The 27,641-nt window shown below is 52.4% G+C and overlaps 1 protein-coding gene across 2 annotated transcripts in view; it reads left to right on the top strand.

Moving 5' to 3' along the window:
* ARID1A (AT-rich interaction domain 1A) overlaps window positions 1-27,641 on the top strand; it is a 53,151-nt gene that overhangs the window by 9,932 nt on the left and 15,578 nt on the right. For both annotated transcript variants that reach the window (XM_041417714.1, XM_041417713.1), the window contains exons 2-7: window positions 11,206-11,422; window positions 12,006-12,467; window positions 12,995-13,108; window positions 25,953-26,193; window positions 26,497-26,586; window positions 27,210-27,377. In XM_041417714.1, the coding sequence (XP_041273648.1) occupies window positions 11,206-11,422; window positions 12,006-12,467; window positions 12,995-13,108; window positions 25,953-26,193; window positions 26,497-26,586; window positions 27,210-27,377 (1,292 nt within the window). The remainder of the gene's footprint in view (window positions 1-11,205; window positions 11,423-12,005; window positions 12,468-12,994; window positions 13,109-25,952; window positions 26,194-26,496; window positions 26,587-27,209; window positions 27,378-27,641) is intronic.

The following is a 27,641-nucleotide window of genomic DNA, read 5'->3' as shown; positions in this document are numbered from 1 at the left end:
TCCCCACAGAGGGAGACCCCAGCCCTCCCTGGGCAGCTGCTCCAGGGCTCTGCCACCCTCGTGGAAAGAAGTTCTTCCTCATGTTGGGGTGGAACTTGTGTTTTATTTTATGACCATTGCTCCTTGGTTGCTGTCACCACTGAACAGGGCCTGGCACCATCCTCTTGAGAATTTTCTTTGGTTTAAGGAAAAATCATCTTGATGGAAGTGTGGTTTCCTGTGGGCAGAATGTGGCTCCCTGGAGCAGGGCACACTGCTGGGGAAGGGACTTTCAGGGGGGAGTGAGAGAATTGGCATAAAACCCACCCTGACTCAGGTCATGCACTGGAGGAGAAGCAAAAAGCCTGACTGGCTGCTGTGCAGGAGACACTGAGAGAGCAATCCTGTCCCAAATTATCCTGTCTGCCTGTGCTTGAAGGATGTTTCTGAGCCCCTTCCCTGTCCTTCCTGCTCGGTCCACAGGCCATGGTGGCGTTGCAAAAGCTGCTTTCCACGTTAATTGTGATTGATTACCTTGCAACCTGGGACAAGATTTCCTTTGAAAAGCTATATGCTGATTTGGTGTCAGGAATTAAAAATCAGATGAAGTGATTAGTGTTGTATGAAACATCCCAGAGCAATCGAGTGCTCCTTGGTTTTCAGCTGTGTGCTGGCCCTTAACCCTTCCCTGCCCTCTCCTTGGAGCGAGGTGCTAAATCTGCAGCCCCTGCTCAGGTGAATAACTCAGCCAGGGTGCTGGGGACCCTGGAGTGGTGTTGGGGACCCTGGAGAGTGATGTTGGGGACCCTGGAGAGTGGTGCTGGGGACCCTGGAGTGATCTTGGGGAGCCAGGAGCGGTGCTGGGGACCCTGGAGTGATCTTGGGGACCCTGGAGCAGTGCTGGGGAGCCAGCAGGGGCAGGTGCCCTGTGCTGCTGAGCCCCAGAGCAGGGATTTTCTGCCTGTCGTGAGGACTGTGAGCGTGCTGGAAGTGCAGGGTGCTGCTCCCAGGGAACGAGGGGCAGGAATTGAGCAGAGCTTTGTGTCTGATCACTGTAAACAGCAATAAACTTGAGAGGTGTCATTGCTGTCAAGGTACAGTCATGGCTCATCTTCCTTTCCTCTTGTGAGCTGTGTTACAGTTTCTTGTTATACCTGTTCCTGGAACCAGTGGAGACTTTGCAGCGTTGGCTGTTCCTCCTGCCCCCATGGCATTGGCACAGCTGGGAATTCTTGTGTCCTCTCCCAGCTGCCAGCACACGCTCCTCCTAACTCGCTGAGCAACTCCCCACCTTGTTCATTCTGCCTGGAAAGAAATCTGGATTTTTCTGGATGGAAATGAAATAAAAGCCCAAGGACAGAAGCGAGCGTGGGGCAACAGAACCAGGCTTCAAAAATTACTGTAAGCAAGGCCTGTTGGGATTTAAAAAGAAAAAAAAAATAGTATTTTTAAGTAAGAAGGGCCTTGTGTCACTCAGGATGTGCCTGCAGTGAACCTGAAGCACAGCAGCCCTGGCTTGGTGAAGGCTCCAGGGGTGTCTTCCCTGCTGTCTGGAGCTCCTTGGCTGCAGCTCCAAGTTTCTTGCCCACGTAGACTTTCCATCTCCCCCAGCAGCCCTGCTTTGCTGGATGCAAATAGCTCGTTTGGGTGTAAATACTGGAGATTGGTTGTGGCTTTGCTGTAAAGTTACAGAGCCCATCCTCAGTAAATGCAGATGGTAACTTGTCATTACTGCAATTTTAAATATTTTTGGTTCCGTGGAACTGAAGTGGAGGCTTGAAGGTTGAATTTTAAGGCTAAAATAAGAGAAGGCTCACTAAAAGCCACAAAAATAGCACCCAAATTTGTCAGCTGCTGTAACGACAAGGGAAATAAGGTGTAACTTTACTGTTTCCTATTAACAAAACAAAGCTCTGCTACCTTGTTTCGGGTTGGGTATAAAGCACAGCAGGGTCAGGAGGGGGTTTGGGATTTACTGAGTTACTTCCTAAGGAGGGGACAGCAGGGCTGGTGGCACAGTGTGGTGACAGCTCCTGCACCCGAGGGGTGTGAGGGACTCTTGGGGTAATCAGTGATGCTGATTCCAACCTCCTGGCTGGGCTGGGCTGTGCCTTGGGGCAGTGGGAGCCCGTGTTACCCATCCCAAGGCTGGGGTGATGTCCACTGTGGAGCTGTGAGAGCGTGGGGCAGCACAGGGGGCTGTGCTGGCACAAACTGGGCTTGCCTGTCTTCCACACACTCATCCCCAGCCTCCTTGGATGACTTTGAATGCACTTTTGAATGAGTTCAGCCACTCTGCAGGAGAAGGGCAGAGGCTGAGCCGTGGCTGGAGCAGCTGCACGCCCCGACACGCAGCTCCCGTGCATCAGATGGAGCTCTGGGATGGGGCACCTCCAGAGCTGCAGCTCTCCAGGGATCAGGGTGGCTGTGTCCTCCTCCCCCGAGGTGCTGTGTGTGGTAGGAGAGGTGGGGCTCTGGGGATCTGGGGTAGAGCCCTGAGCTGATCCCAGAGGCTCCCCAGGAATGCCCATCCCGGCGTGGGACGGGGTCATGGGAGTCTGCCTGTCCAGTTCAGTCTGTTCAGACACTGTTTATTCTGGTGTAAAATGACATGAATTTGCAAAGTGATGAGATATTCAAATACAGATGGAGCTTTCAGACACACAAGTGGGTAGAAACCTGTGCTGCTGCATTTTACAGATGAAGATTTATCAGGAAAGTGTTCTTAGAAAGGAACCCAGGAGGCTGTGCTGGAGTCTTATCAACTCCAGAACGTGCACCAGCACCTTCAGATTTCTCTGCAGAAAAGGCTTCTAATAAATTGATAAAACTACCTTTATTCTAGAAAGTAAACTCCAGTGAGCCCTTGGGTTGACTCTTCCTTCAGACCTCCAGCTTTGGGAAGCATCCCTCGTGTGCAGCAGCAAAAGACATCTGTCCCTGAGATCAGCAGGGCTTGTTTCAAAGGAAGCAGGGCTTGCAGGGAATCAGCTGGATGACTGAAGTCTGCCACAGGTTGCAGTGTCTGAATGTACTTACGGGGCATCTGGAGCCCTTGCAGGTTTTCAGCGCCGCTAGGAGCGAATATTTTGGGACTCCCTCGCTGGTGATGGGGAACAGCTGCTCTCGTGCTCCTCGGAGTGAGATCACTTCAGCAGTGGTGACACCGAGTGTAATTCTGCTCTTCCACCCTAGCCCTTCCTCCTGCTGCTTTTTTTATGGCTTGCTCTTGGCCCGGCCCCGCCGCTGTGGTGCAGCAGGAGCTCCTTCCAGCCGTTCGAGCGTCTTGCTGTTGACTGGCCTCCAGTTCATTAGAGCAGAAGTAGGAGGCTGGCTCAACTTAAAGCCTGATTTAATATTCAGGAAGGAAGTTTCTTTCCATCTTAAAAGGAGCAGCACCTCGTTACAAGGATCACGTGTTCCTTGGGATCGTCTCCCATGGAGCTCAGGCGCAGTTTTCTTTACGTCTTGGTGTTGCTTGGGTTTTTGGGTGGAGTCAGCAGCAGCACTTGGGGAATCCTGGGGCGAGCTGGTTGAATGATGTGCTTGTAAAGTGAATTGAAGCCTGACAGTGAGGGATAGATAGCTTGTTGCTTAGTTCTCTGGGTAGAAGGAAATTGTATTTTAAATGTAAGTTGAAATTATAAATTGTATGGGGATCACGCAGTCTGAATAACAAACTTCATCATCTGACCCCGACTGCCTGGGAAATGCCTGAAATTTTCACTGGTCATCAGCTATTGCACAGTAATCATAATCTTTTTTTAATTTTGACTGCCTTTAAATCAGTAAGTGGTGTTGTCAGAATGACCTGCCATGGTGTAAATAGCTGAGGTGCAGGGACAGGGAATGAGTCCTCTGGCTGTTGCTGATTTTCAGGTGGTGGGGGATCCCTTGTGCTGTTCCCATGGGGATGTGCTCTGAGCCTGCAGGCAGGAGAGGTGTCCATGAGGAGCCATCGTGGTGCTTGTGGCAGACCTGGCACCTTCCCACCCTCCAGTTTTTAATAAATTAAAAAATAAACACAACTTCTGGTACCTGGGCATGAACACTGTGCTGCTGTCGGGTTGTTTCCAGTGAGGCTTTGAGGGGCGACTCTCATTTCACTTCCCCACCACCACATCACCTTCTGCTGATTGACTTCTTTCAGAAATGAGATGTTCTATAATGATACATCCTGTAATCAAAACTCTGGTCAGTTTTAATCAATTAGGAGAATCTTGGTAAGAGCTGTGCTTCGGAAAGTCCTCTGAGATGTGTGGCCTGGGCTCTTGCTGAGAAACGTTAATGGGTAATTACTGGATTGTGTTTAGCAGGTCATGGGATGGCTGCTGGAGAAACTCACCCTTCCTCTGGTACAGCTCAGGATTTACAGCAGATCTCCCCAAAGAACGTGGTGTAATAAATGATCAAGGAGGAGTTAAACATTGAGCAGGGCAGATTTGAGGTTTGTAGGAGCTCCAGATAGAAGCAGGTGGCTGAAGTAATGCAGCAAGAGTCCTGTTCTCCTGTTCTCCGTGGTGTCGTGAGCTTGTTCTGAGGTCGGGGTGTTAGCAGGGGTTTAGAGGAATAGAAAGTGTCTGGGGTCACACTCTGACCTACTGGGAAGAGTCAGAGGAAAAACCAGGCTCTTTCTGGTTGTAGAACTGAAACTGTGGAGCAGAGGTCATTTGTTTGGACAGCCAAACTGTCATCTGCATTGGCCATTGATAATGAGATGGTCATACATCACCTGCTGGTTATGTGTCCAAATCCAAGTCAGATTCTGGGGTTTGGGGGGGTGAGGTCACACTCTGACCTACTGGGAAGAGTCAGAGGAAAAACCAGGCTCTTTCTGGTTGTAGAACTGAAACTGTGGAGCAGAGGTCATTTGTTTGGACAGCCAAACTGTCATCTGCATTGGCCATTGATAATGAGATGGTCATACATCACTTGCTGGTTATGTGTCCAAATCCAGGTCAGATTCTGGGGTTTGTGGGGGTGAAGGAGGAGTTTTATTTTTCTGTAGCTTATGTAAAAATGGATTTGTCCTGCATGTCTCCAAGGGATGAGCATTTGTAATCCTGGACTGTATTGCAGAAGTCAGGTTTTGGCACTCCAGGCTTGTGGGTGTGAGTCTGAGCATCCCAACTGCTTCCTGAAGGGAGTGGGGTTCCCAAAGGGATGGGGCTGCCCTGGGGGAAGGCAAGGAGAGTCCCTGGTGGGAGCTGAGCAGGGCCAGCACAGGCTTGGTGTCTGCCCTGTGTGTGCTGAGCGACCGAAGGAAGTTGGTGGATTTCTCAAGTTTAAAAAGGGAGGGGAAAAGCAAAAAAGGAACTGTGCATTTCTGTGATGATATTCTCAGAGAAACAGGCTCGTTGTTGAGACTGTCCCAGTGAGGTGGTGCTGCACCCATGCCGTGTTACTACCATGGGTTTTCTGGGTGTTTTCTTTTGGGGGCATCTTCACGTCCTGCTGGAGGATCTTTATTTTAACCTCAGCCTCCCTGAGCCTCTCCTGTCCCCCTTTAAAAGCTGACCTCCATGGGAAGAGGGGCATGGGAGCGTGACCCGGGCTATAAAAGGCAGCGAGTTCAGGCCGGGGTGCTGACCTCAGCACAGCCAGTTGCACCTTAAATAGAGCAGATGAAAGAGTTCCCCACGGGAAGGTGAGCGTGTTTGCTCCTGAATGAGCACAGCTGTTGGTTTGTGCTCGTTCCTCCGCTTGTGGAGGAGCTGGAGTCGCCTTTGGGGGGGATTTTGGAAGGCACAGGTGGGCGTGGGACTGTCTGATGTGCAAACACGAGTGACCAGCTCAAGCTGGGCTTTGCTGGAGGCTCCTGTGCTGGCCCCTGGGCGCTGTTGTGTCCCTGTCCCCATTAGTCCTGTTCCTGTTGTGGGTCAGCCGTGGTTGTGTTGTCGCAGGAGAGGAGCTGCCGCTCTCAGCTGTGGAATCACGGCAGCCTGCCTGCTTTTGGTGGATGCCCAGGGCTTGGTGCCAGCTCTGGGCAATGCCCCCCTGTGTTCCCCGTTGTTCATGAGCCCTGTGCTTTGTTGGCTGCTCCCATCACACCAAAATGGGGTTTGTCTTGGGGCCTCGGTGCTGCAGCAGCGCGACTCTCACAGCGCCCGCGGAACGGGGGAAAGGGCAGGGCTCGGAGGGTTTAAAGGTGGGAGGTCACATCCCTCATCCCTCTTCTACAACACGCACTTGCTTCACTCCAGAGGTGCCCTGGGGAGGCGAGCAGCTCGTCCCCGAGCCTGTGGGCTGCGTTACCCATCCCTGGTGTGCTCAGCACCGTCCCAGCCCGGCCCTTCCGCCTCGCTGCCGTGCCAGGGAGCAGCTGGCACCCCGCTCTGGGCTCTGCAGGCTCCTCTTCGGAGCGGTGCTCAGCGGGCAGACAGTCCTGGTGCTGCCGGGCTCCTGCCCGTCCCTTCTGGCCCGGGCTCCGAGCCCTCGCAGGCAGCGCTGGGCCGCCGGGGATTCCGAGCTCAACCTCCCTGGCAGGAGCGGCGTGGCTTTGCTTTTATGCAGATTAGCCATGTGCTTCTCACTTGAAGGCGTTCCACAGGAAAAGACGTTTCCTGTGTTTGGTTCTGGGTGGGCGGCTCCGGCTCGGGGCTGAGCTGGGCTTGGGAAGAGGGATTACGGAGAGAGGCCCCCCCGTCCATCCACCTCCAGCGCTACGTCACCACAACACAGCCACACGCGCTCCTACTGTTGGTGTCATTCATTCGGTGCCAAGATTGCTTTAAAAAATTCCCTTGGCCCCAGTTCAAACAGGAGTACAGCTGGGATGTGTTAGATTTTAGGCAGTCTGCCCTCAATTTGAGATGAGTTATAAATAGCAGTGCCGACTTCCTTAACTACCACTCTCCGAGGTAAAATGCAGGTTAATGACTGTGGGAATCAATTAGGGCTTCTCTCGGTTAAACAGCCAGGAATGCTTTTTATTATTTTTTTATCGCAAATAACGGACAACAAAGCTGGTCAGCAAAAGATTTCAAAGCCTAGGTGGGAGCTGAGGGCTTTTTCCTTATTTTTCCAAGCTTCTTTTTTTTTTGAGGGGGTCAGGGGGGCAGCTGAAGAAGCCAGTTGTGGCCAACACCCATGTTTGCCAATAATTGAATGACGCTGATTTGAAACTGGAGAGTTCAGTAAATCACTCTCCTTCTATTTCTTCCTCTGGTCCAATAAAACACAAATATGTAATAAGGTAATGGGGAAGGTCAGAATTCCGTTTTTCTGTACAGCTGAGGAGAGTTTGGCTCTTGCTTCCGAAGTGGGATTTGCCTCTTAGCCTTTACTCATTTTCCTGACAGGACCAATAGCATCTCCTCTCCAGTTTAACCAAGCTATTCATTCAAGAGGCCAAATTTCTTTTCCACCGGACAAAATCTGAAAAGAATTGTTCATGGAATCCTCTTGTCTGCTTCGAGCTTTTTTTGTTTCTCAGGGAAAGCCCCGGTGTTGTTTGGAAGAAGAGCTGGTTTCACTGCTCTGCCTCATTTTGGGGGCCTGACACCCTTCACATCACACAGAGTGATTTGAAGAGCTTTTGAACTCGGCAATTTTAAGCTCGCTCTGGGCTTGCTGTTACAAACTCTTAGTCTAGAAATATCTTAAATGACCCCAAAAGCTCCGCAGTTTCTCTGGAGCACGGGCTTATGGTTGCTCTCTTTACTCACCAAACCACACAGCTTTGTTTTTGGGGGTTTGACTGGTGGCAGGACAATGTTTTGTCGAGTTTTGGCACTTACTGGTGTTACACAACAGCAGAGATAGTGGGATTGAGGGAGAATAGAAGCAATTTCTATGAATGCAGGGAGGTGTAAGCAGGGGGTCTGGACTTCAGTGATCAAGGAGCAACACTTTCTCTCAATTATGTCTCTCTGTGGCAGGGCCTTTGCTTTTGAAGTGTAATCACAGTAATCTACTCCTGTGGTTTCCTATTGAAAGGATTTCCCATGTATCAGCCCAGAGAAGAATTCCCAGCCTTTTGCAGGCAGGATTTGGTATTTCCCTCTTTTCCCTGGCCATCTCTGTGACACAGGAGTGCAGAGGGGCTGTGCAGCCTCTGCTCCTCCCAGCACCCCACACCAGCCCTTGCATCAATCCCTGCATTCCAGCTTGGCTCTTTTCTTGAGTCCCTAAAAGGGTTTTGGGGCAGCAGGTTCAAGGAAGCTTCCTGATGGCTGGCTCTTTGAGCCAGAGCAACAACACCAGGTCCAGAGCAGTTAAAGCCCCATCAGTGACAGAGATGTGTGGGATATTCTGAATTAATGGGATATTTTGAAGGAAGAAACAACACGTGGCAGCATCTGAGATGTACAGGGCAACCCCAGGGAGCACGAATTAGCCTTGCTATGAGTCAGGAGTGTGTGTATGAAATAGTTCCTTCATTAGGGATTAATTGGCATTTACATTCCTCCTGGTGATAGAATTTTATCCATAAGGCTGCAATCTAGGTGCTCCTGGTGTTTGTTTTTAGCACCCTCTCTGTGCCAGGGCCTGGTGGAAGGGTGGCAGCTTGAGGCACGTCGTGTCCTCCCACGCCGAGCAGTCAGGGTGACGACTTGGTCACATCCTGGAAAGATGTTTGGGCTTTGTGTTTTGGGTGTTTTCTTTTCTCTCTCTCTCTCTTTTTTTAAATTTTTTTAAATGGCTGCATAAACAGTTGCAAATGTTTCTTGGAAGTTTTTTAGTAGTTGTCATGCTTCCTGTAGGAGTCATGGAAAAGTGAATCTTCACCTTGTTTTCTCCTCCCTGAAGAGGTGGTTGGTCTTGTGGGTGACCACAGACAAGACAATCAGTGCAGGGGTGGCAGCATGTGGTGTGAGTGTATTTAGGAAAAAAAAAAAGTTTGAAAAAAACCCGAAAAAGAATGTATTTGAGAAGCTGCCCCTGGTAGAGGGCTGCAAAGGTGAGTTACAACCAGGAGGAAGCAAGCAGCAAATGGAAAAGATGTTGAAATATTTAGTCAGTAACCCCAAAGTTGCGTTTGTCAGGTGGAAGGAAGGATGTGAGTGCTTGGGGGTGGTGAGAGCAGGCTGAAGTCAAAAGGCAGGGGCTAGGAAAGCTCCTGGTGGCCCCGTTTTTACATACCAAAGGAGATAATGTGGGCTGGGAGAGGATGTCAGTAATGCAAGGGGATACCCACAAGGCAAGACTTGGGAAGCACCGGGGACAATGCTGAGAAGATGTAAACACAATTTGCATCTTTTAAGGTGTATGGGAGCTCCACATGGGTGCTCCATTCAGGACTGAGGCCCTGGAGCTCGCCAGAGCCTTCAAAGATCTCTTTTTTTCTGCCCCCATGAATGGAAGCTCCTTTCCCAGCTGGCACAGACCCCGTGTGGGTGCCTGGCATTCCCAGGGCAGCGACCTGGGGCTCTGCAGCTCTGCCCTTCTCACTGCCCAGCAGCAGATCTGTGAGAGCTTGGACATAAAACGTGGAACCAGACTTGATCAGGATTGGTTTGGTGTCACTGTGGATGAGAATGGGAACATCCAGCGCAGCTGAGCGTGGCAGGAAATCCAAAATGTGCCTGTGCAGGGCCGTGCGCCGGCTGGGGATGCTTGCACGGGATGGCAGAGGCTGTGCTCACACGGGGCTTGGCTTTCCCGAGCCTGCCAGAGCTCCAGGAGCAGCTCTCAGGCACAGGGTGTCCCTCTGGGGCTGAGCTGGATCCTGGGGGGTCCCTTCCAGCTCGGTGGGTCCGTGGGTGCCCTGAGCTGGAGGGAGTGCCCGGGCTTTGCTCTCCCTCTGTTTGTGCCTGGTGACACCAAGTGCTCTGAGAGCCCGGTTCCTCTTGAGCCAGCAGCCTCTCCCTTTCCCACAGAGGGGCTTTTCCTGCCATGCCCGCTCAGTGCCAGCCCCTGGTGCCCCAGCAGAGCCCCTGTGCCCGCTGCTGGCCCGGGGCTGAGCCTCCCTGGCAGCCCCCCTGCGCTGACAGCTGGCCACACGAATGCGTGCCACACAAAAATGTCCAAGCTGTGCTGGCTGCTGGGGAAGGCTTCTCTCCAGCGCAGCATCCTGCAAGGACTCCCTTCCCCCTCAGAGGGTGGGCTCTGCACACCCCAGTGCAATCCTCTCTGCTCTCCAGCGTTCCGTGGGGTTCCCAGCCCGAGCTGTGTGTGATGTTTGCTTGTGCAGACCTGTAGGGCCGCTCCTCGAGCACCTGAGCTCAGCCACTGAGGGTGGATCTGCACAAACACCACCCCAGGGCTGTGGCAGGAAGGGATGGAGTAACACAGAGTCCATTGTCATGGTGATCTGTGGAAAACATCTAATTGGGATTAGTTAGGTCACAGGAGCTCAGGGAAGGATTCCCATTCAGCCCAAGGACTTGGGGGTTAAGGACTGTGCTGGGATTCATTGAGAGGTCACCAGCCAGAACAGCCCTTGCTTCAGTGGGGAATAGCTCCAAGGTGAAAAAGCTCTGTTTTGAGGTCTATAGTGTTGAGGTTTATAGTGTTTTCAGGAAATTTGATTGAGTATTCCTAAATCTTAACTCCAGGCAGGGGTAGCACAGATGAAGTCCAAGGAAAGTTGCATTTCTTCACTCATTGTCTCTGCTCTAAAGTTCATGGACCTGACTTTTGAGGCTGACAAAGTTTTTTACATGCAGCTGTATAAATTTGATTTAGAAACTCTTTATTCTCCAAAAGTCAGCAGACACAAAGCACATGTAAAAAAAAAAAGTATTCAAAAATGAAACTGCATTCTTGAGGACTGTGGATGTCAGCAGCACTGCCCAGTGTTACTACATCAATGTGCATTAATTGAAATGCATAAGTGTAAATTAACAGCCTGTAGTGTTTTGGGAGACCTTGTTATACGTGAAAGAAGCAGTGTTTCTTGTGAATATTTAAATTTTCAGCCCAAATTTAACTTGTTGTGGAATATCTGGACATTAAACTACTGCCTACAATGGGAAAAAGCCACTTCCACTGATAATTGATTTTTCTTGATGATCCTTCCCCCCTTCTTCCCTGTCTTGCCACGGGAGAGATGTCAACATTAAATGACTTCTCACTGGGCTTGTTCTTGGTGGAGTGCTGGGTTTGGGAGGGCAGCAGGAATCCTGCTGTAATTCCACACGTAACTTCGGGGTTTGACCCCTGGCAAGAGGCGGACGAGCTTCTCCCGGGCGCCGAATTGCCGGATTTCTCCCGGGTTTTTTGGGAAGGTTTTTGAATGAACGTCCCGTGCCTGGGCGTGCCTGACGTGTCCCGTGTTGCCTTGCAGCCGGCGAGCCCGATGGATCAGATGGGGAAGATGAGGCCTCAGCCCTACGGAGGGAACAACCCCTACACCACGCAGCAGGGGCCGCAGGCGGGGCCGCAGCAGGGCCACGGCTACCCCGGGCAGCCCTACGGAGCCCAGGCCCCCCAGAGATACCCCATGGCCATGCAGAGCAGGACGCAGAGTGCCATGGGCAGCATCTCGTACGCACAGCAGGTACAGCCCCCGGAGCCCCAGCAGGGCTCTTCGGGTCAAATGGCATTTCTCCAGGCTGGGTTTTGTGTGCCACGCCTGCACCCAGGTGGGGTTGGTAGCCTGGGGAATCCTTGTCTCCGAGAGAGGCGGTGGCAGAGCGGTGAATCCAGCGAGGGAAAAATAAATAGCAGGGGAGGGAGATCCTCTTTCTGCTGTGCTGCGTTAGAGACACAGCTGTTCTTTGCACAAGAAATGACTCCAGGTCAGTTTTGGCTCATTACATGATCCAAGTGGCGCCTGCTGGACTGTTTGCAGGATTCAAAAGGCAATTTATTTTTTTTATGTTTGCAGCAAGCAGTCTTTCCTTTCAATGTTACTTTTGCTGAAGGGTGGTCAGATGGGGATCCCTAAGAACTTAGCTATGATGTGTGTCAGAACTTGCTTACTGTCACACGCACACGAGTGACTTTCTACCGTTTTTTGGGAAGTATCTAGGTAGTGACAATTCCGGTGCATTTACTGCTCTGAATTTCTGCTTCTGGAGCAGAATGTGTGTGTGAGAAACACCCTCGTGACCGCTGCACCTCCGTCTCTCCCTGTGCAGATGCCTCCGTACGGGCAGCAGGGCCCCAGCGCGTACGGGCAGCAGAGCCAGAGCCCCTACTACAACCAGCAGAGCCTACACCCGCAGCAGCAGCAGCAGCAGCAGCCTCCCTACTCGCAGCAGCCCCCGTCGCAGCCCTCTCACCCGCAGCCCTCGTACCAGCAGCAGCAGCAGCAGCAGGCGCAGCCCCCGGCCCCGGCGCAGCCGCCCTACTCGCAGCCGCCGGCGCAGCCGCCCCATCAGCAGCCCCCCAGCCCGTACCCGCAGCAGCCGCCGGCCCCGCAGCACCCCCAGGGCCAGCCCCCCTACTCCCAGCCGCAGTCCCAGTCGCCGTACCAGCAGCAGCCGGCGCCGCAGCCCGCGGCCCCAGCGGGGCTGGCCCAGCCCTCCTCGTCGTACCCGCCGGCGCAGCCGCCGCCGCAGCCCTCGGCCTACTCCCAGCAGCGCTTCCCCCCGCCTCAGGTAGGCCGGGCCCCGGGGCACCGTGGGGCAGCACGCCTCCTGCTCTGGGCGTTGGAATCGGTAAATGGGCACGGGGCTGGTGTGGGCACGGCTGGTGGCTCGCCGAGGTGGCGACCAGCAAAAGCAAAACTTGGCTCGGGGAGGAGGAACAAAGCTTGGGAGCTGCAACGCGTCCAGAGCGGCCCTTGAGAAGTGGAAGTTTAATGGACTTGCCTGGTTTGTGTGGAGAGGCGCTTGGAGCGAGGGTGAGGCGGTGAGGGTGAGGAAGCAGAGATCCAGGACAGCCTGTGGCAGAGGCTGTGAGGAGCTGGGAATGGCTGCTCTGTCATGGCCCTGGGCTGTGCTCCCAGCTCTGAGCAGTGTTTGTGTCCGCAGGCTTTCAGTCCTGGCTCTCACCTCCTCTTCTGGGAAAATGTCACCAAGGGGACAAAAATCTGCCACGATGTGAGAGTATCCCAGAGTGATTCCAACAGAGGCTTTGTCGTGTTCCCGTTCGTGACTCTTTTTTGTGTTGGTTGATGTTTCAGGAGTTATCTCAAGACTCGTTTGGGTCCCAGGCATCCTCTGCTCCCTCAATGGCTTCCAGTAAAGGGCAAGAAGACATGAACTTGAATCTTCAGTCCAGACCTTCCAGCCTGCCGGTGAGTGGGGCCTGGCCCGAGGGCCGTCAGCAGCACAGCAGGGAAATGGGCAGCAGTCCTGTTCCACGTGGAAATGGGAACCATGCAGGCTGCCTGTGCTTTTTACCAAGTCATTAGCTTCTGGCTTCCCACTGGAGGTTGAGTGTAATTTACCAAAGTAATGGATTTGAGAGGGAAGTTTAACCCTGAGTGCTCTGGTCTGCAGGTTCTGCCTGAAGCAGTTAATTCTGTGAGCTCTGTGTGCAGTGTCTGAGGTACCTGACTGCTGTGAGAGTAGGCCCTGACCTCCAGGGAAAATCCTCGTTTTTACCTTATTTTCCTGTTCCTTGGCCCACTGTGGCACTGGTGACTGGTGCTGGAGCATCAGTGGACCTCTCTGGTCCAGTCTGACTGAACAGCTGATGAAAAAGACAAATTCATTGGTATCTGGAGTGAGAAACATCAGCCCTATGTGGCTTCTTCCTTGGCAGATGGAAGGATTGTATTTTCTTTGGCATCCTAAATCTGAATGTGCAGTGACCACTTGGGGATGAGGTTGGTGCCCAGTGTTCCAGCAGGTTTTGGGCCAGAGTAGTTTAATTTTGTGTTAAAACATCAAGAAAACAGAGAAGGGTTGAAAGTTTAGGTTAGCTTGCACAAGTTGGGCTGTGCCTCTGGCTTGGAAGAAAAGTTTGGAGCTGCTGAGTTCCAGTTTTGCTGGTGACTTTTGTTCTAACCAGTAGGAAGTGAGTGAGGTTTTATTTTTTTCTTTAGCCACTGGCTAAGTCAGCGCTGGGAGCTGCAGCTGGATTGGCCAGAGGAGTGAGCTGTGTGTAGAACTGAGTTATTTTTGCTCCCAGCAATGAGAACAGCTTTGTTACCAGCCCCTTGAAATAATGCCTTCGGATCGTGGGTACAAATTGTCACCCAAAATATAAAGTGATTCTAGTTCTGACCACCTAATGGGAGTAGTTGTGGGTTGTTGCTTTTTCTTCCCTTTTTTTCTTTTTTTTTTTCTGCCTTTTGGACCCTGATTACAAAGATTTAATTTGTTCTGAGGCCTGGTGGGGGGGGAAAAAAAATCTTTTTAAATAGCATGTTTCTTTCCACTCTGCCTCTCCACAAGTTCTTCCATGTGACCCATCTTCTGGCAGGAGCACAGGAGAAGTGAAGCCACTGAAGTAATTGAAGAAATTGCTGTGGCTCAGAACGGTGGGAGGCACTGCTGATGGAGCCTTCCTGAATCCTACTGATCCCTCTGACTTGGATTACAGGAATTAGGAAGGAGGCTTTGCAGAAGTGGCTCCTTCTCAGGACCAAGTGGGAGTTTGTGTTATACCTTGTGGTTAAATACATTTGGCCCTTTTCAAGTTGTCCCTTCTCCTGAGTAGTCTAAGAAAAGAAATCCATCCCAGCTGCAAGAGTGGAGGAACCTACAAATAAGGGAATATCTGGTTTTCCTGGCTTTACCACCAGATAATTTACATTTAAAAAAATCAAGCAGTCTTTAGCTTACCCAACCCTCATGTATTTTTGGCCTTTCTCTTCCTTAGCAGGCAAAAAATCAGGAAAAGGAGACTCACTTGTACATCTTTCATCATTCCTTGCTGTCTCTTTGGGATCCTGTAGGCCAAGAACAGCACCAGCTGAGAAGGGCTTCAGACAGGGATGCTGTGGGCTCTTGAAGGCATCTCTGGGATGCTGGCAGCCAAATCCTTCTTTCAGTTTGCACTGATCAATCTCCTGCACGGAGTTTGGCCTGGGGATGCTCAGGAGCACAAGATCTCCATGGAAGGGCACTATCAATTTCTTTTTATCTTCCTGATATTGCTCAGTCTGTCTAGTTGAGAAAGTTTTATTCTGCTCAGGAGGATTCCCAGATCCCTGTTTTGCCATTATGGATGACTTAGAGGAGCAGAGTTTGTTTGTGGGCTTTTAATTTCATTACAGAGTCCTGAGCCCTTTCCCAGGCCTGGTGGGTGCTGTGGAAAAGATCTCTGGGTATCCTGGAACTGGGGCAAATCATGCCATGCATCATCTTTAATTAAACACAGATCAGCCCCAGCAGGAAAAGGAGGTTCCTGCTTTTTAGGTTCTTGGGAAGTGCTGGATTTATGTGCCCAGTGCCTTTACAAGTGCTTGGCCTTTACACATGGATATTGTGCAGCTGTGTTCGTGTTGGAATTGTGAGCAATAAAGGGGAATGTTCCTGTGGCTGGAGCAGCACCCTTTCAGGAGGTGCTGGTCTCCTGGCAGGGACAGTGCCAGGTTTTTGGGATCTGCCTGAGGAATGTCCTGTGGATCCTTCTGGGTGGGGCTTTCAGGATGCCTTCCCAGTCATTGCTGTGTCATTAACTGAACTTTCTCCTGAGCTAAGTGGGGCTCCCTGGTGCCTTTTGAAGAGCCCTGCCTCCCTGTGAGGGTCCTGGCTGCTCTCCCTTCCTGCAGCAGGCAGGCTGAGGAATTTCTCTGTAAAATTCACTCCTTCCCTAGGGAGTCTCCATCAGGATTGCAGCCAAACTAAACTTAGATTGCAATTGCACAGGAGAAGTGAAGTAGAGTCTTCTGTGTCTGGGTGTAATAGAGGAATAATAATCCTTGGGATAGATCTGTTTCTCCCAAGAGATTCCCTACTTTCTTCTCCTTAGCAAAAAATTCTTCCTGGAGAGTTGTATCCAGTTTATTCGGTGCTAGCTTGAACTTTTGAGTCTTGGATTTTCAGGCTGAAGGAGTCCCACATTTCCAGGTAAAACCTTCCTTCTGTGCAGCCATGGCAGTGCTGGTGCCAGCTCAGGGGAAGCAGGTTGGCTGATCCATTTGGGTTTGGATTGCAGATCAGCTCTGCTGCAGAGCTCTTTGGAGTTTTAGCTTTGTTGGGAGGGATTTTCTCTCTCATTCTGGAATGTGGGACAGGTTTTACCTTGCCCCAGTCTCGTGGGCTGCCTTGGAGGAGTTCCTGATGTCTTTGGGAAGGATGTGGAGCGTGAGGCAGGGGTTCCACCAGGTCCTTCCTTCCCAGCCACAGAATTTGGCATCTCTGGTGTTTGAGCTCCCAGGTTGGCCCCAAAAGCCATTAATAAACCAGGAGAACAGATTTTGGCAGGGTTTTGGAGGTCCTGACACAGCAAAGTTAAGTTTGAATTTTTGTGGCAGCAAACTGGGCAGCTGAGGCAAAAATTTTGGAATTCCTACCCCCAGAATGTCCTTAGTTTGTTCAGTGTAGTGGTGAGCCTGAGGGAGAAATCTCCTCCCTGTCCTGGACAGTTTATTTTCATCTTGTTGTAGAGTAGGAATAGTTTTAACCTCAGTATTTTGCTATTTTGCACTATTGGGAAACCATTTTGTTTATTTAGTGATGTTTCACTCTGGTTCATCTATGAATTTTGATCTGAAAAGTGTCCTGTCAGTGGCAGAAGGGATTTTAACCAACTGAAAATATTCCTGATCCGTGGTTAAGTTCTGGGTGTGGGTTCTGGCCTTGGCTCTTTGCAGTGTGGATGGAAGAAAATTAGGTTTTGTTGGGTGGGGAGAGGAACGAGGCTTTGGCAGAAAAATCTTGTCAGTGAATGTCCCCAGCAGTTGTGGGGTGGTTTTGGTTTGATTATCTCTCCCTCAGTGGAGCAGTTGCTGGGCTGGAGGTTGTCAGGAAGCACTGCTTGGATTCTCCATTCTTTCCAACTGGTCATTTCAGCTGCTCTGGGAGTGCCTGAAGTGGAATAAAGTTGAGCTCTGTCAGCTGCATCCCCTGACCTGGAAATAATCCATGCAACAGGCTGAAATGCAGCAAAAAACTGTCAGAGCTGCCATGGAGGGAGGCAGGCAGCCTGCTTCCTTAAAATTCCAGTTTAAAATGAATAATTTTGACAACTTTTTCAGGAGGCAGGGAGAAAGAATCTTTTATAGTTGAATCTGCTGGTCACTTCAAACCCTTTTTTTTTTTTTTTCTCTCTCCTTTTTTGTCTTTCCATGTGGGACTTCCTGCTTCTGTTTGGTTTGTGTTTGGCCTTTTGAGCTTGTCTTATTGCTTGCCTTAGGAGAGGGATTAGCAGTGTGTGCATTTCAAAGCAGGGCAGCACAGTGGATATGCAGATAAAGCCACCAGCACCCCAGGCTTCCCCCAGGAGCACCTGAAGCTCTGGCAGTGCAGATCCCTGCCTTCCAGTGTGTGCCATCTGAAGGGTTTTATCCCAGGCTGTGGTGATAGTGAAAGGTAAAAATGTATTTTTCCTTGTTCAGTGCTCTTGTGCCCGAGGTTTTCTTGTTGTGGGCCTGTGCCCACCGTTTCTGCACGCTTCCTTGAGGAGGCTGTGCCTTTTCCCCCAAGTTTTTATATTTTGTTAACTGTGGGAGCATCCCCAGAGCCACCCCGACCTTCAGCCCCTCCAGTGACACCTTTGACACCCAGGGCAGCTTTGCTGTGTGTCCGTGTGCCAGCTGTCTGTCCTGCCAGCCCTTCCTCGGGGTTTGAGGGGCGCTGATCCCCCCTGTGTGCTGGGGGGGCTCCCCACGGGGGGCTGTGCACGGAGCATCCCTGGGGAGCTGCAGCAGGAGCTGCTCGAGCTGTGCTGCTGCCGGGCTCGTTTCCTGTTTCTATTCTGGTCAGAGCAGCTCAGCTCAGCTTCCTGCCTGTGCCTCGCTCCCATTCCCCAAAGCCCAGCCCTTCCTTGCTGCTCTGCCTGCACCCGGGGCACAGAGCTGGGACCCCCCCTGGGCCAGAGCCCCCCGGGCCGGCGCGGGCCCTGACACGGGGTGGGGGGGTCACTGCTGCAGCAGGAGGGTGCTGCAGGGTGGGCAGCCCTGGGCAGGGGTCCTGGGTGTGCTCCGTGCTCTGCTGCTCACATCCCTGTGCTGCCACAGCCCCTGAGCCCTCCCCGGGCAGGGGGAGCCCTCCTGGGGCAGGGGGAGCCCTCCCTGGGCAGGGGGAGCCCTCCCTGCTGTCCCCCTGAGCCCCTGCTGTCCCTGCTCTCCCCCCAGCCCCTGCTCTCTCCTCCAGCCCCTGCTCTCTCCCCCAGCCCCTGCTCTCCCCCAGTCCCTGCTCTCTCCCCCAGCCCCTGCTCTCCCCCAGCCCCTGCTCTCCCAGCCCCTCGGGCTGCAGGCCAGACAAGTCAGGCTTTCACTTCCCTTCTGCTGCTGCCTGGGCTCACTGTGCGCCCTTTAAAAGGTGCAGAAGCCTCTTGTGAGTCTGACGTGGGACGTTTGGTGCTCCCCCTCTTCCCTTTCCCTGCAAAGAGCCCTGCCAGAGGGGGAGCCCACCGTGCTGGGAGGGGGGGCTGTGCTGGTGGCACCTTCCTCTGGGTTGTGGGGATGGCTGAGGGTGCTTCAAACACCACCACACCTGAGCCCTCGCTCCACAGGACTCATTTCCCTCTTGCTGTGCTCCTGGCATGCTGGATTGACTTGTCTTGGAGACATGTGGGATCATAAATACCAGGGGGAAATCTCCTCCCATGTGGTGCCCACGTGTGGGCATGGCAGGGGCCCAAGGCTTGGGATGCTCCTGTGGGCTGGGATGGGTCACACCAGGATCCCAGTCAGCCCTGCTCACTGGAGGAGCTGTGTGATTGCTTTTTATTACAGTTTTGAATCTGGAAAGAAGAAGCTTCTAGTGAGGGAAAGGAAAAAAAAAAAAAGATTTAATTTCCTGAAATGACTAGAAGTGGCATCTCCAGGCTTGGACTGTTCTGGTGCCCTGACCCCGAGGGCAGCCTGGCCTGGGCCAGGTTTCCATGGATATGGTCCCTCTTCCTGTGCCTGCTCCCTGCTCTGAGCCAGGAGCAGTTCCCTGTTCTCTCCAAACGTGTCTCCAGCCTCCCCATCCCACCCAGAGCAGCCCCCCAGGCCTGGGGGGGCACTGCACACACCTCTGGATGGAAATGGTTGCTCTGGAGATGCCCCAGTGCCAAGGGGCCATTCCCTTCCCACAGGTACCAGGGATTTTGGGAAGGAGCTGCCAGCTTCCAGCGTCTCTTAGAATCAGTCCAGGGTCACAGACTGGGTTGGGCTGGAAAGGACCCTGAAGATCATCCAGTTCCAGGCCCCTGCCACGGGCAGGGACAACTTCCAGGGGAAGAACCACTGGATTCACCACACTTGGAAATGCCTGAGACCTTAGAAATCTCCTTCTGTCCTAAAATCTTCCTCCTTCTTTTTCAGAAATTGATTCTGTCACTGTTAATTGTTTCAGAGGCTGATGAGAATACTAAAAGCTGATTTATCTTAAAATCCAGAGCATTGCCTGAACAGGGGCCTTCTAAATTTTGTAGTAATTTCAGCCTCTTGCCTTTGCTGCTTCCCTTTGCCCACCCTGGCTGGGGAGGTTGGCGTGGTGGCACAGTCACATGCTGGGATGACTAAATGCTTTGGAGTCTCAGTGTGTGGAACATGAGCCTGGAAAGCCTTCCAGGGAAGCTGGGGAATGGGAATATCCTCGTGTCTGGCAGTGCCAGGGGAGCTTCCTGCCTGCTCCATGGTCCTGTGTGAGCTGGGCTCATCTTCACACTGGGATGAGGAGACGTAAATCCAGAGGAAGGAAAACAAAAGCTCTGTGAATAAACAGCTCTGTCACTGAGGCCTGCACTCACTTCCCTCCTGCACCTGCCTTCCCAAGGCCAGCCTTTCCCACTGAGGACTTGGAGATCCCTGCATCCCACACCTTCCAGAATCAGTGAGAGCATCCCCTGCTGCTGCTGCTGCCATGTTGCTTCTTCCTGTGCCAGGATCCTCCTGCCCCTTCCCCACAGCTTGTTTTGGGGGCAGTGTTGCTGTGGGAGCTGGAAGTGTCACCCTGCTGTGCTGGATGGACAGGACAGCTTCTGGGACAGCTGAAGTGACGCCGCCCTGGCTGGAAGAATTCGGCATTTACATTCTGCCTTGGATGTTTGGTGTTGTACCAACCCTTGTGTAAAGCTGGGAGTGCTTCTTATCAGCTGAGCAGCCTCCAAAGGGTTAAGTGGGAGCTCCTGTGTGGGGTTGTGCTGTGGCATCTCCCAGGGTCTGTGGAAGAGCTCCCGGGTGGGAATGCTGCCCTTCCACGTGGCAGGTTCTCCCTCCAGCGACATCTTGTTCTGTGGATGAATCATGGTGCTCCTTCTCCACTTTGTGCTGCAGCTACAGCTCTGAATCTGAATCTCTGCTCTCCAAAGACAGAGAAGATGAGATTTGCTCGTCTGCTCCGTGCTCGGAGAGGGAGGAAAGGCCCCTCGCCCTCCCTTTTTTGGTTTTTTTTTTTAATATATTTTATTTTATTTTATTTGGAGGGGGAAGAGAAGGAGGGGTGGCACAGGATAGGAGCAGGAGATGTGATTAAAGCTCCTGCCGAGGAGATCTGTGGGAGTGGAGTATCGACCTCTGAAAAATCAATGGCTGCTGCGGTAGCTGTTCCGCAAGGCTCCGGTGCAGGAATGTGGCACAGCCAGCAGCACTTCCCTCTGTCCTCCTCCCTGCTCCCTGCCAGCCCACCTGCATTTACCGAGCTGCATTAGAAGAGCAGCTTGTTTTTGCAATCAGAGTAAAATTTCTCGTGTGGCACCGAGCCCCTCCTCCTGCCAGCCTCCTCTCCCTTCCCTGCAGTGCAGCTCCAGCCAGCAGCTTCTCCCAGTTTGTGTGAAGCCAGCCTGGGAGAATGAGCTTTTCAGCTTCTTTTTTGAGCAAGGAAACTGCACGAATCTCTGTGGCATGTTCCAGTCCCCATCTTAGGTTTGTAACTGCCAGCGCTGCTGCCTGAGAGGAGCTGAAACTCCTTGGAAGGGAAGGGAATATGGACTCTGTGCAGAGGCTGGAGCCTTGCTGCTGTTTGCTTTGGTGGGCAGGTGTTTTCCCCTTGAAGCAGCGAAGTCTGGCACTTCCTTCCTCTCTGTAAGGACTGCAGGGATGAGTGAGTGGTGTGTGAGGACTCCCAGGTCCTTGTGGCACACTCAGTTTGCTGCCAGGACCTCGATGTTTTTTCTCTTGCTGAACTCGATTCTTGTTGCTCTCGTGTCATCCCTGCTCAGATCAGAGGTGAAGCTTCCAGGGACATATCCAAGGGGCCAATCCCAGTGATTTAATTGCCAGGAAATCCCTTTGTTCCTTCTGGCTGCTGGTCTTGTCCCATTTTAAAGGAGGGTGTCCCCTTGTGTCGTGTCCAGCCCACACCCACACCAGGAAGGATCCTGAAGGTGCTTTTGGTGCTGGAGAGATGGACTTGTGCTCCTCTCCACAACGTGGGGTGGTAGAAGAGCAGGGTAAGGGCATGATGGCCATCCCTGGCACGAGCTGACTGTTTTTGGGATAGGACAGGACTTGGAAAATCTCTGTTCTGACTCTTGCTTTGTCAGCTTTGGGGACACTGGATGATCATGTCTCTGGATGAAAAGCATCAGCTGGGTTTCCACTGGAGCTGAACTTGTTCCCAAGCTCCAGCTTCTGGTTTCTGCTGGGGGACCAGCCTGGAAGAGGCACAGCAGGAAGGACTGGGGCTGCAGGGCCTCTCCAGACCCTCCTGTCACATCTGTGAAAACCTCAGGTTCCTTTCTGGGGGTGCTGTGAGTGGAGCATGGGGAAGTCTCCAGGAGAAAGTGTTCTGTGGAGCATGAGAGGCAGGATTTATCTGTGCTGCCAAAGGAGGAACAAGTCTATCCATGTCCCCAAAATAGCAGGGAGATCCTGCCAGTCAGCTGTGTGATTGTTGTGATAGAGAGGATTGAGGTATTTTGGGTGTGGAAATAAAGGGGAAGGAAAGGACAAGCTTGTGATTTTTAAGTGTTGGGAGTTCTCGAGTAAGTGGAAAAGCAACTGCACAGAAAAAGAGCGTGTAATAGAAAGTGAGTATTTCAATCAGAAGGAAGGAAGAGGCTTTTTCCCTTTCAGAAAGAACTGGGGAATAAATTTAGCCATTGTTCTCTGGTCTTGCTTGTGAGCATCTTATGGAAACAACTGGCCTTAGAGAATTTATAAACTGCAGCACACGCTCGTCTCAGAGCATCATTTCCTTGAGTGCTGCCTGGTGATGTGATGGTGTGAGATCATCCTGTTCTTCCCACGCGGAGGGGCCGGGGCTGGGGATGGGCAGGGGCGGCTGCAGTGGAATTCCCTGCTCAGGAATTCCATTTGCTTTCTGCTCAGTCCTGCTGCTGCTCGGATCAGCGGGATGGGCCGGGGCAGAGCCTCGAGTCTCTCTGCTGCTCTGGGGTTTTGTTACCTTGATCTAAAGCGTTTCTCGCTGTTTCATCTCTCTGTTTGTTTAACAAATGAGCTGTATCAGATAGAGGGGTGCTGGTTCCTGCTGCCAGATAAAAGAATCCCGGCTGTTTCCAGCACAAACCGAGGGCTCCTGGTGCTGCTCCTGGCGGGACGTGCAGCCCTTCCCGGGCAGGGATGAGCTCCTGGCCCTGCTGAGGCTCGCAGGGCTGCAGGCAGGGTTTGTGGTGCTCTGGGGAGGAGGTGCTGTTTGTCAGCAGCACCGACAGCCCCGCTGGCACCGGGCATCCTCTCGCAGCTGGAACCGCTCCGTTCCAGGGTCCCCGTGGGCTTCCGCTATCAGGTCACATCCCAAAATAACACTGGGCACTATTTCAAGTGAAGAAACTCAGGCTTTGGGGCTGCAGCCAGCCTGGAGTGTGAGATTCTGTGTGAAATAGTTGGAATCCCTCCAGCGTTTTTGATCTGCATGGCAGATGAGCAATAAAATGCATAAAAAACACATTGGAAACACGTGAGGAAATTCTCCAGACCCTGACGTTTCCTTGAGTTGGCAGAGCTGCTGCTGCCTCACCTCCTGTCTCGAGAGGGAAGGGGAGAGCCCTTCTCCTGCTGCTGCCTGCCTTTCCAGGTCTCCTCCTGGTGCTCCGTGGGAGGCAAATAAAACCTCCCAGGCCCTCTGCTCTTGGGCTTGGTCCAGAACCCCCCGAAGGCAGCAGGGCTCCATTATTTCCATCAGGTTTTATTGTTTTTAAAGGTTCTCTGCTCCAGCTGCCCTGAAAACAAGCTGCAGGGAGATGCAGGGATTTCCTTTTCCCCTGCTCTGGGGGTGGCAGAGCTGGAGCTGTCTTTTAGGTTTAATTAACCCCTGGTGCCCTGGTGCTTGGCATCCTGAGCGAGAATTTGATGGGAGGACACCAGCTCCCCACTGATGAGCTGCTGGGGCTCAGACGTTCCAGTCCATGTTTTCTCCTTCCCCTCGCAGGAGTTTCCCTTCTGAGCAGCTCAGTCCTGCTGAATAACACACTCAGAAAATGCTGCTGTGCTGGCAGAACCCTTCTTTGCTGGGAAATGACTTTATTGTTGGAATTCATAAAACTTACATACCTTTGGAGGTGAAAGTCACTTCAGGAGTTACTCGATTTTCACGGTCCTGTTTCAGCTCATGTCCCAGCAGCTGGGAAAGGGGGATGTGTAATTCACTTCCAGCTCATTTAAACTGCTCACCTGGGAGCCTGATGCACAGCTGAAGCTCTGCTGTTCCTCTGGGGGTCCCTCCTGCTGTGCCAGCAGTGGGGCACAGCCACCCAGGATCCACCTGCTTCATTAAAATGGGGTGTTTTTAGGTGCCTTGGGTGCTAAAGCACTGATGCACAGGCAAGGTGGAAGGCATGAGCTCTGCAGATTGTTATCTGCTTCTTAGGAGTTAATTTTCAAACCGTTTTTAACGTTCCTTCGTTTTATGTCTTGCAGATATTTGGTGATTCAAACTAAAACCACCTTCATGTATTGAAGGGGCATGCCACTATTTCCATCCAGTTGTAGGCTGGACTGAACTGGTTCCTGGACATTCTGATCCCTTCATGGGCTCTGGGGGGAATCTCTTTGTGTGTCTTGTATCAGTGGCTGCAGTTGGGTGCAGTAAATCTCAGTGAGAGGAGTGTTTTGCTCTTGATTGTTTGTGTTGGTTGATGCTTTTTAATGCAAAATGTTGGAAATAATGTCTCTTTACTCCCACTTCAGATGGTTTCTGCAGTAGGAATGTGGGATTTGTCAAAGTTGTCCAGGGAAAAAAAACACCCAAATAGCTGCATAAAGGAGCAATGCTTTTGATGTTACAGTAGGAAAGTAGTGGAAATTGCAAGAGATCTCAGACACTATTTTTAGGCTTTTTCTGCAGTTTTTTAGCTTTCATTGAAATAAAACAAAGCTTTTTTTTTCCCTCAGGAAGATAATACTTCTGCAGTAAGCAAATACACCTCAGAGACTGTGGTGCAGGAAATGAGCTCTCCAACAGGAGCAGTAATGGAAGGGGAGGGAGGACACACTCTGCACTAAATCACCCCACCAAGTGTCTGGGCTCTGCAGCTCCACAGTAACACTTGGCAGCATTTGTTAGAAGCATTTTGTTCAAATTCCATTAAAACAGAGGAAATTGCTGTGCTGGAGCAGCTGAAGGTGGTGCTGAGGCCCAGCTCTGCCCTCTGACTGTCCCATCCCACAGGGTGATGAGGTGCTTGGGTGTCACCGTGTGGGCTTTTATTCCTCCATCATTCCACTTCTCCCTGACTTCCTCCATCACTCCACTTCTCCCTGACTTCCTCCATCATTCCACTTCTCCCTGACTTCCTCCATCACTCAATTTCTCCCTGACTTCCACGTCCTGGAGATGCTGTCAGAGCCTTTGCACGTCCCCTGGCAGGCAGGGCTTGGGTGTGCTCCTGCTCCCCAGGGCTGATGATGCAGTGTCTGGTGTTCCAGGTCCATGTGCACTGCCGGGCTGGGAAAACCTCCCTGCACTGCTGGAGCAGGAGCTGTGCTGGTGGATGAAACCAGGGTGTCCAGGTGATTTATCAGCTGGCTCGGCCTTTCTCTGTGGGTTTAAATGAGGTTGGCTCTGCCTGTGCTGTTCAGCTGAGTTCTGTGCAGGGAAAATGACCTGGGATTCCCTCAGGGCTCACCCAGAACCCTTCTGATCCAGAGCTGATTGCTCTGGAAGACTTAGGAAGGGTAAGTGAAGTCCTGGTAAGCTTTGGCCTCCGCTTCTTCACCTGCCGTGATCCTTTGAACCTCTGGCAGAGATTTTATCTAATCCCTGGAATAGCTACAGCTCCCCAGCTTTCTGTTCAAACAGGCTGCCACTTCCTCTGGCTGGGGCTGCTCCTGACTCACTGAGGGCAGGCCAAGCCTGATGCACCTTGTCACCAGCCAGGCAGCACGCTTGGCCCTGCTGGATGTGCACATCAGCTCCCTGGAACCAGCCCCGTTTTCACTCGTGCCAGCTGGTTCTCGATGCTGTGCTGCTGTGGCAATTGGAGGTTTCAGCTCTCTCAGGCTTTTTGTGTTTTTCTTCTCCAAGGTGAATACATGCAGGAGGAAGGGTGTTTTTTAGCCTTGCCTTCGAGAGAAGCTAAACTTTACAGGTTGATGCAGTAACTGCTAATTTTTGCTGTCTTTGAAGAAAGGGAAGTGGGAACCCTGAAGAGTATTTTATGGTTTTCTTTTAAATCTCTGTTTAGTTTGTTTTTATCCATCTCAAGTGAGTAGTTTCCCAGCTCATAGGAGGTTTATGAATTAATTATGGTGAGGCAGGAGTTTTCTGTCTTTCAGAGGCTGAGCCACGTTTCCCTTCCAAGCCATGATCACATGGACTGTCTCCTGTGTTTGCAGCTTTACGTGTGCTGTTGATGCATTCTTTGACTTCCCACCTGTAAACCGAATTAAAAGGAGAATTAGCCAGTTGTTTGGGCCAGCAGCAAACCAGCTCAGGAGCTCCTGGGCTCAGACTGGCAGTGGGATAAGACGTCTGGCAGCTGCCTCAGTCTGCAGCAGCCTTTGGTACCAGCTGTAAACAGAGTCCACTGCCTCCTGTGTGCAGCATGCCCGGGGACAAAAGCTCCTCCTGAGCGGAGTGTGAGGGAGCAGCCCCCTGGCTCTGTGGTTTCTGATGTGTTTCTGTGCCCTGCAGGACCTGTCTGGTTCCATAGATGACCTGCCCATGGGGACCGAAGGAGCCCTGAGCCCTGGAGTAAGCACATCAGGGATTTCCAGCAGCCAAGGAGAGCAGAGTAACCCAGCTCAGTCTCCTTTCTCGCCACATACCTCTCCTCACCTGCCAGGCATCAGAGGACCCTCCCCCTCCCCAGTTGGATCTCCAGCCAGCGTCGCTCAGTCCCGCTCCGGTCCCCTGTCCCCTGCTGCAGTCCCAGGTAACCTGTCACCCCTGGCTCTGCTGGGGCTGAACTGTGCTGGGGAGGAGCTGCCCAGAGCCAGCCCTGTGTGCTCACCGAGGTGCCCTGAGCTCCTTGGTGTGTGAGAGAGGTCTGCAGCTTTCCTGGGGCGGGTGTGGGGCTGCTGAGCCAGCAGTGCCCTCGCTCCAGCCTGAGTGACCACTTGCTGCTCTTCTTCCTCTCCGTGGCCAGCATCCCCTTGTGCTGGGCTTCCCTGGGGTTCTGGGATGTGCCTGCTGCCCGCTGGCTGTGCTGATGGTGTGTGTCCTCTTTGTGGCCCAGGCAATCAGATGCCCCCCCGCCCGCCCAGTGGCCAGTCGGACGCAATCCTGCACCCCTCCATGAACCAGTCGAGCATGGCGCAGGACCGAGGTGGGTCACGCCAGCGGTGGCTTCCGTGGCCTGGGGACGTGGCTTCTGTGGGACTGAGCACTGCAGAGCTGCCCCAGGATTGCAGGCTGAAGTGTTGAGGCACCTTGCAGTAAATTCAGCTGTTGGGCCTCTAAATGTTCCACCCAAACCGGTGCTTTGGCTTCTAAGATGTTTTCTCTGGCTTCTTAACATGTTTTAAGCTTCAAAACGAGGGGTGCTCACAACAGTATTGTGTGCCTTTCCCCTTTGAGGAGGGAGTAAGATTTTTGGGGAGAAAATGCATGTAAAAATTCAGCTCTCCTGGCTGAAGGTATAGAGTTGTCACCCTGAGAAAACAAACAAATGACCAAAAGCCAAGAACAAGAAGCCCCAAGGATTTGCAGAGCTGTACTGGCTTCTGCTGCGACACTAAGGGGTTTTTTTTTCCTGACTAAAACAGGAAATTGGATCTGTTATCTGCTCAGATAACACCAGCTCCTTCATGCAGCCACTAAAACGTGTCCAGGCTGTTGCTGGAAGGATTTTGTCGGTGCTGGGGGCCGTTTGCCTGTGCCTGGAACGCGTGTGTGCAGCGGCAGCTCGGGATGCTGTGCACTGACCATTTGCTCCCTCCTGGTGTGCAGGGTACATGCAGAGGAACCCCCAGATGCCCCAGTACAGCTCCCCCCAGCCCGGCTCAGCCTTATCCCCCCGGCAGTCCTCGGGAGCACAGATGCACGCCGGCATGGGGCCCTACCAGCAGAACTCCATGGGGAGCTACGGACCCCAGGGCGGCCAGTACGGACCTCAAGGTGGGAACTGAGCCAGCAAAGGCCTCTCTCTGTCCTCATGTCTTGTTGGAGCCCCAGGCTGCCCAGGGGAGCTGTGGCAGCTCCATCCCTGCAGGTGTTCAAGGCCAGGTTGGAGCAAGCTGGGGTAGTGGAAGGTGTCCCTGCCCAAGGTCCCTTGCAAACCACTCCATGATTCCATGATAAATGTTTTGACTTGTCCCCTCTTAATCTGTGGGTGATACCAACCAGAGCTTTGCTTCTGCTGAGATTGATGGAATATGTTGC

This window comes from Onychostruthus taczanowskii, unplaced genomic scaffold (genome assembly GCF_017590055.1).
Source record: "Onychostruthus taczanowskii isolate IOZ18803 unplaced genomic scaffold, ASM1759005v1 scaffold56, whole genome shotgun sequence".
Lineage (NCBI taxonomy): Eukaryota > Metazoa > Chordata > Aves > Passeriformes > Passeridae > Onychostruthus > Onychostruthus taczanowskii.
This window is presented reverse-complemented; position numbering and strand designations above follow the sequence as displayed.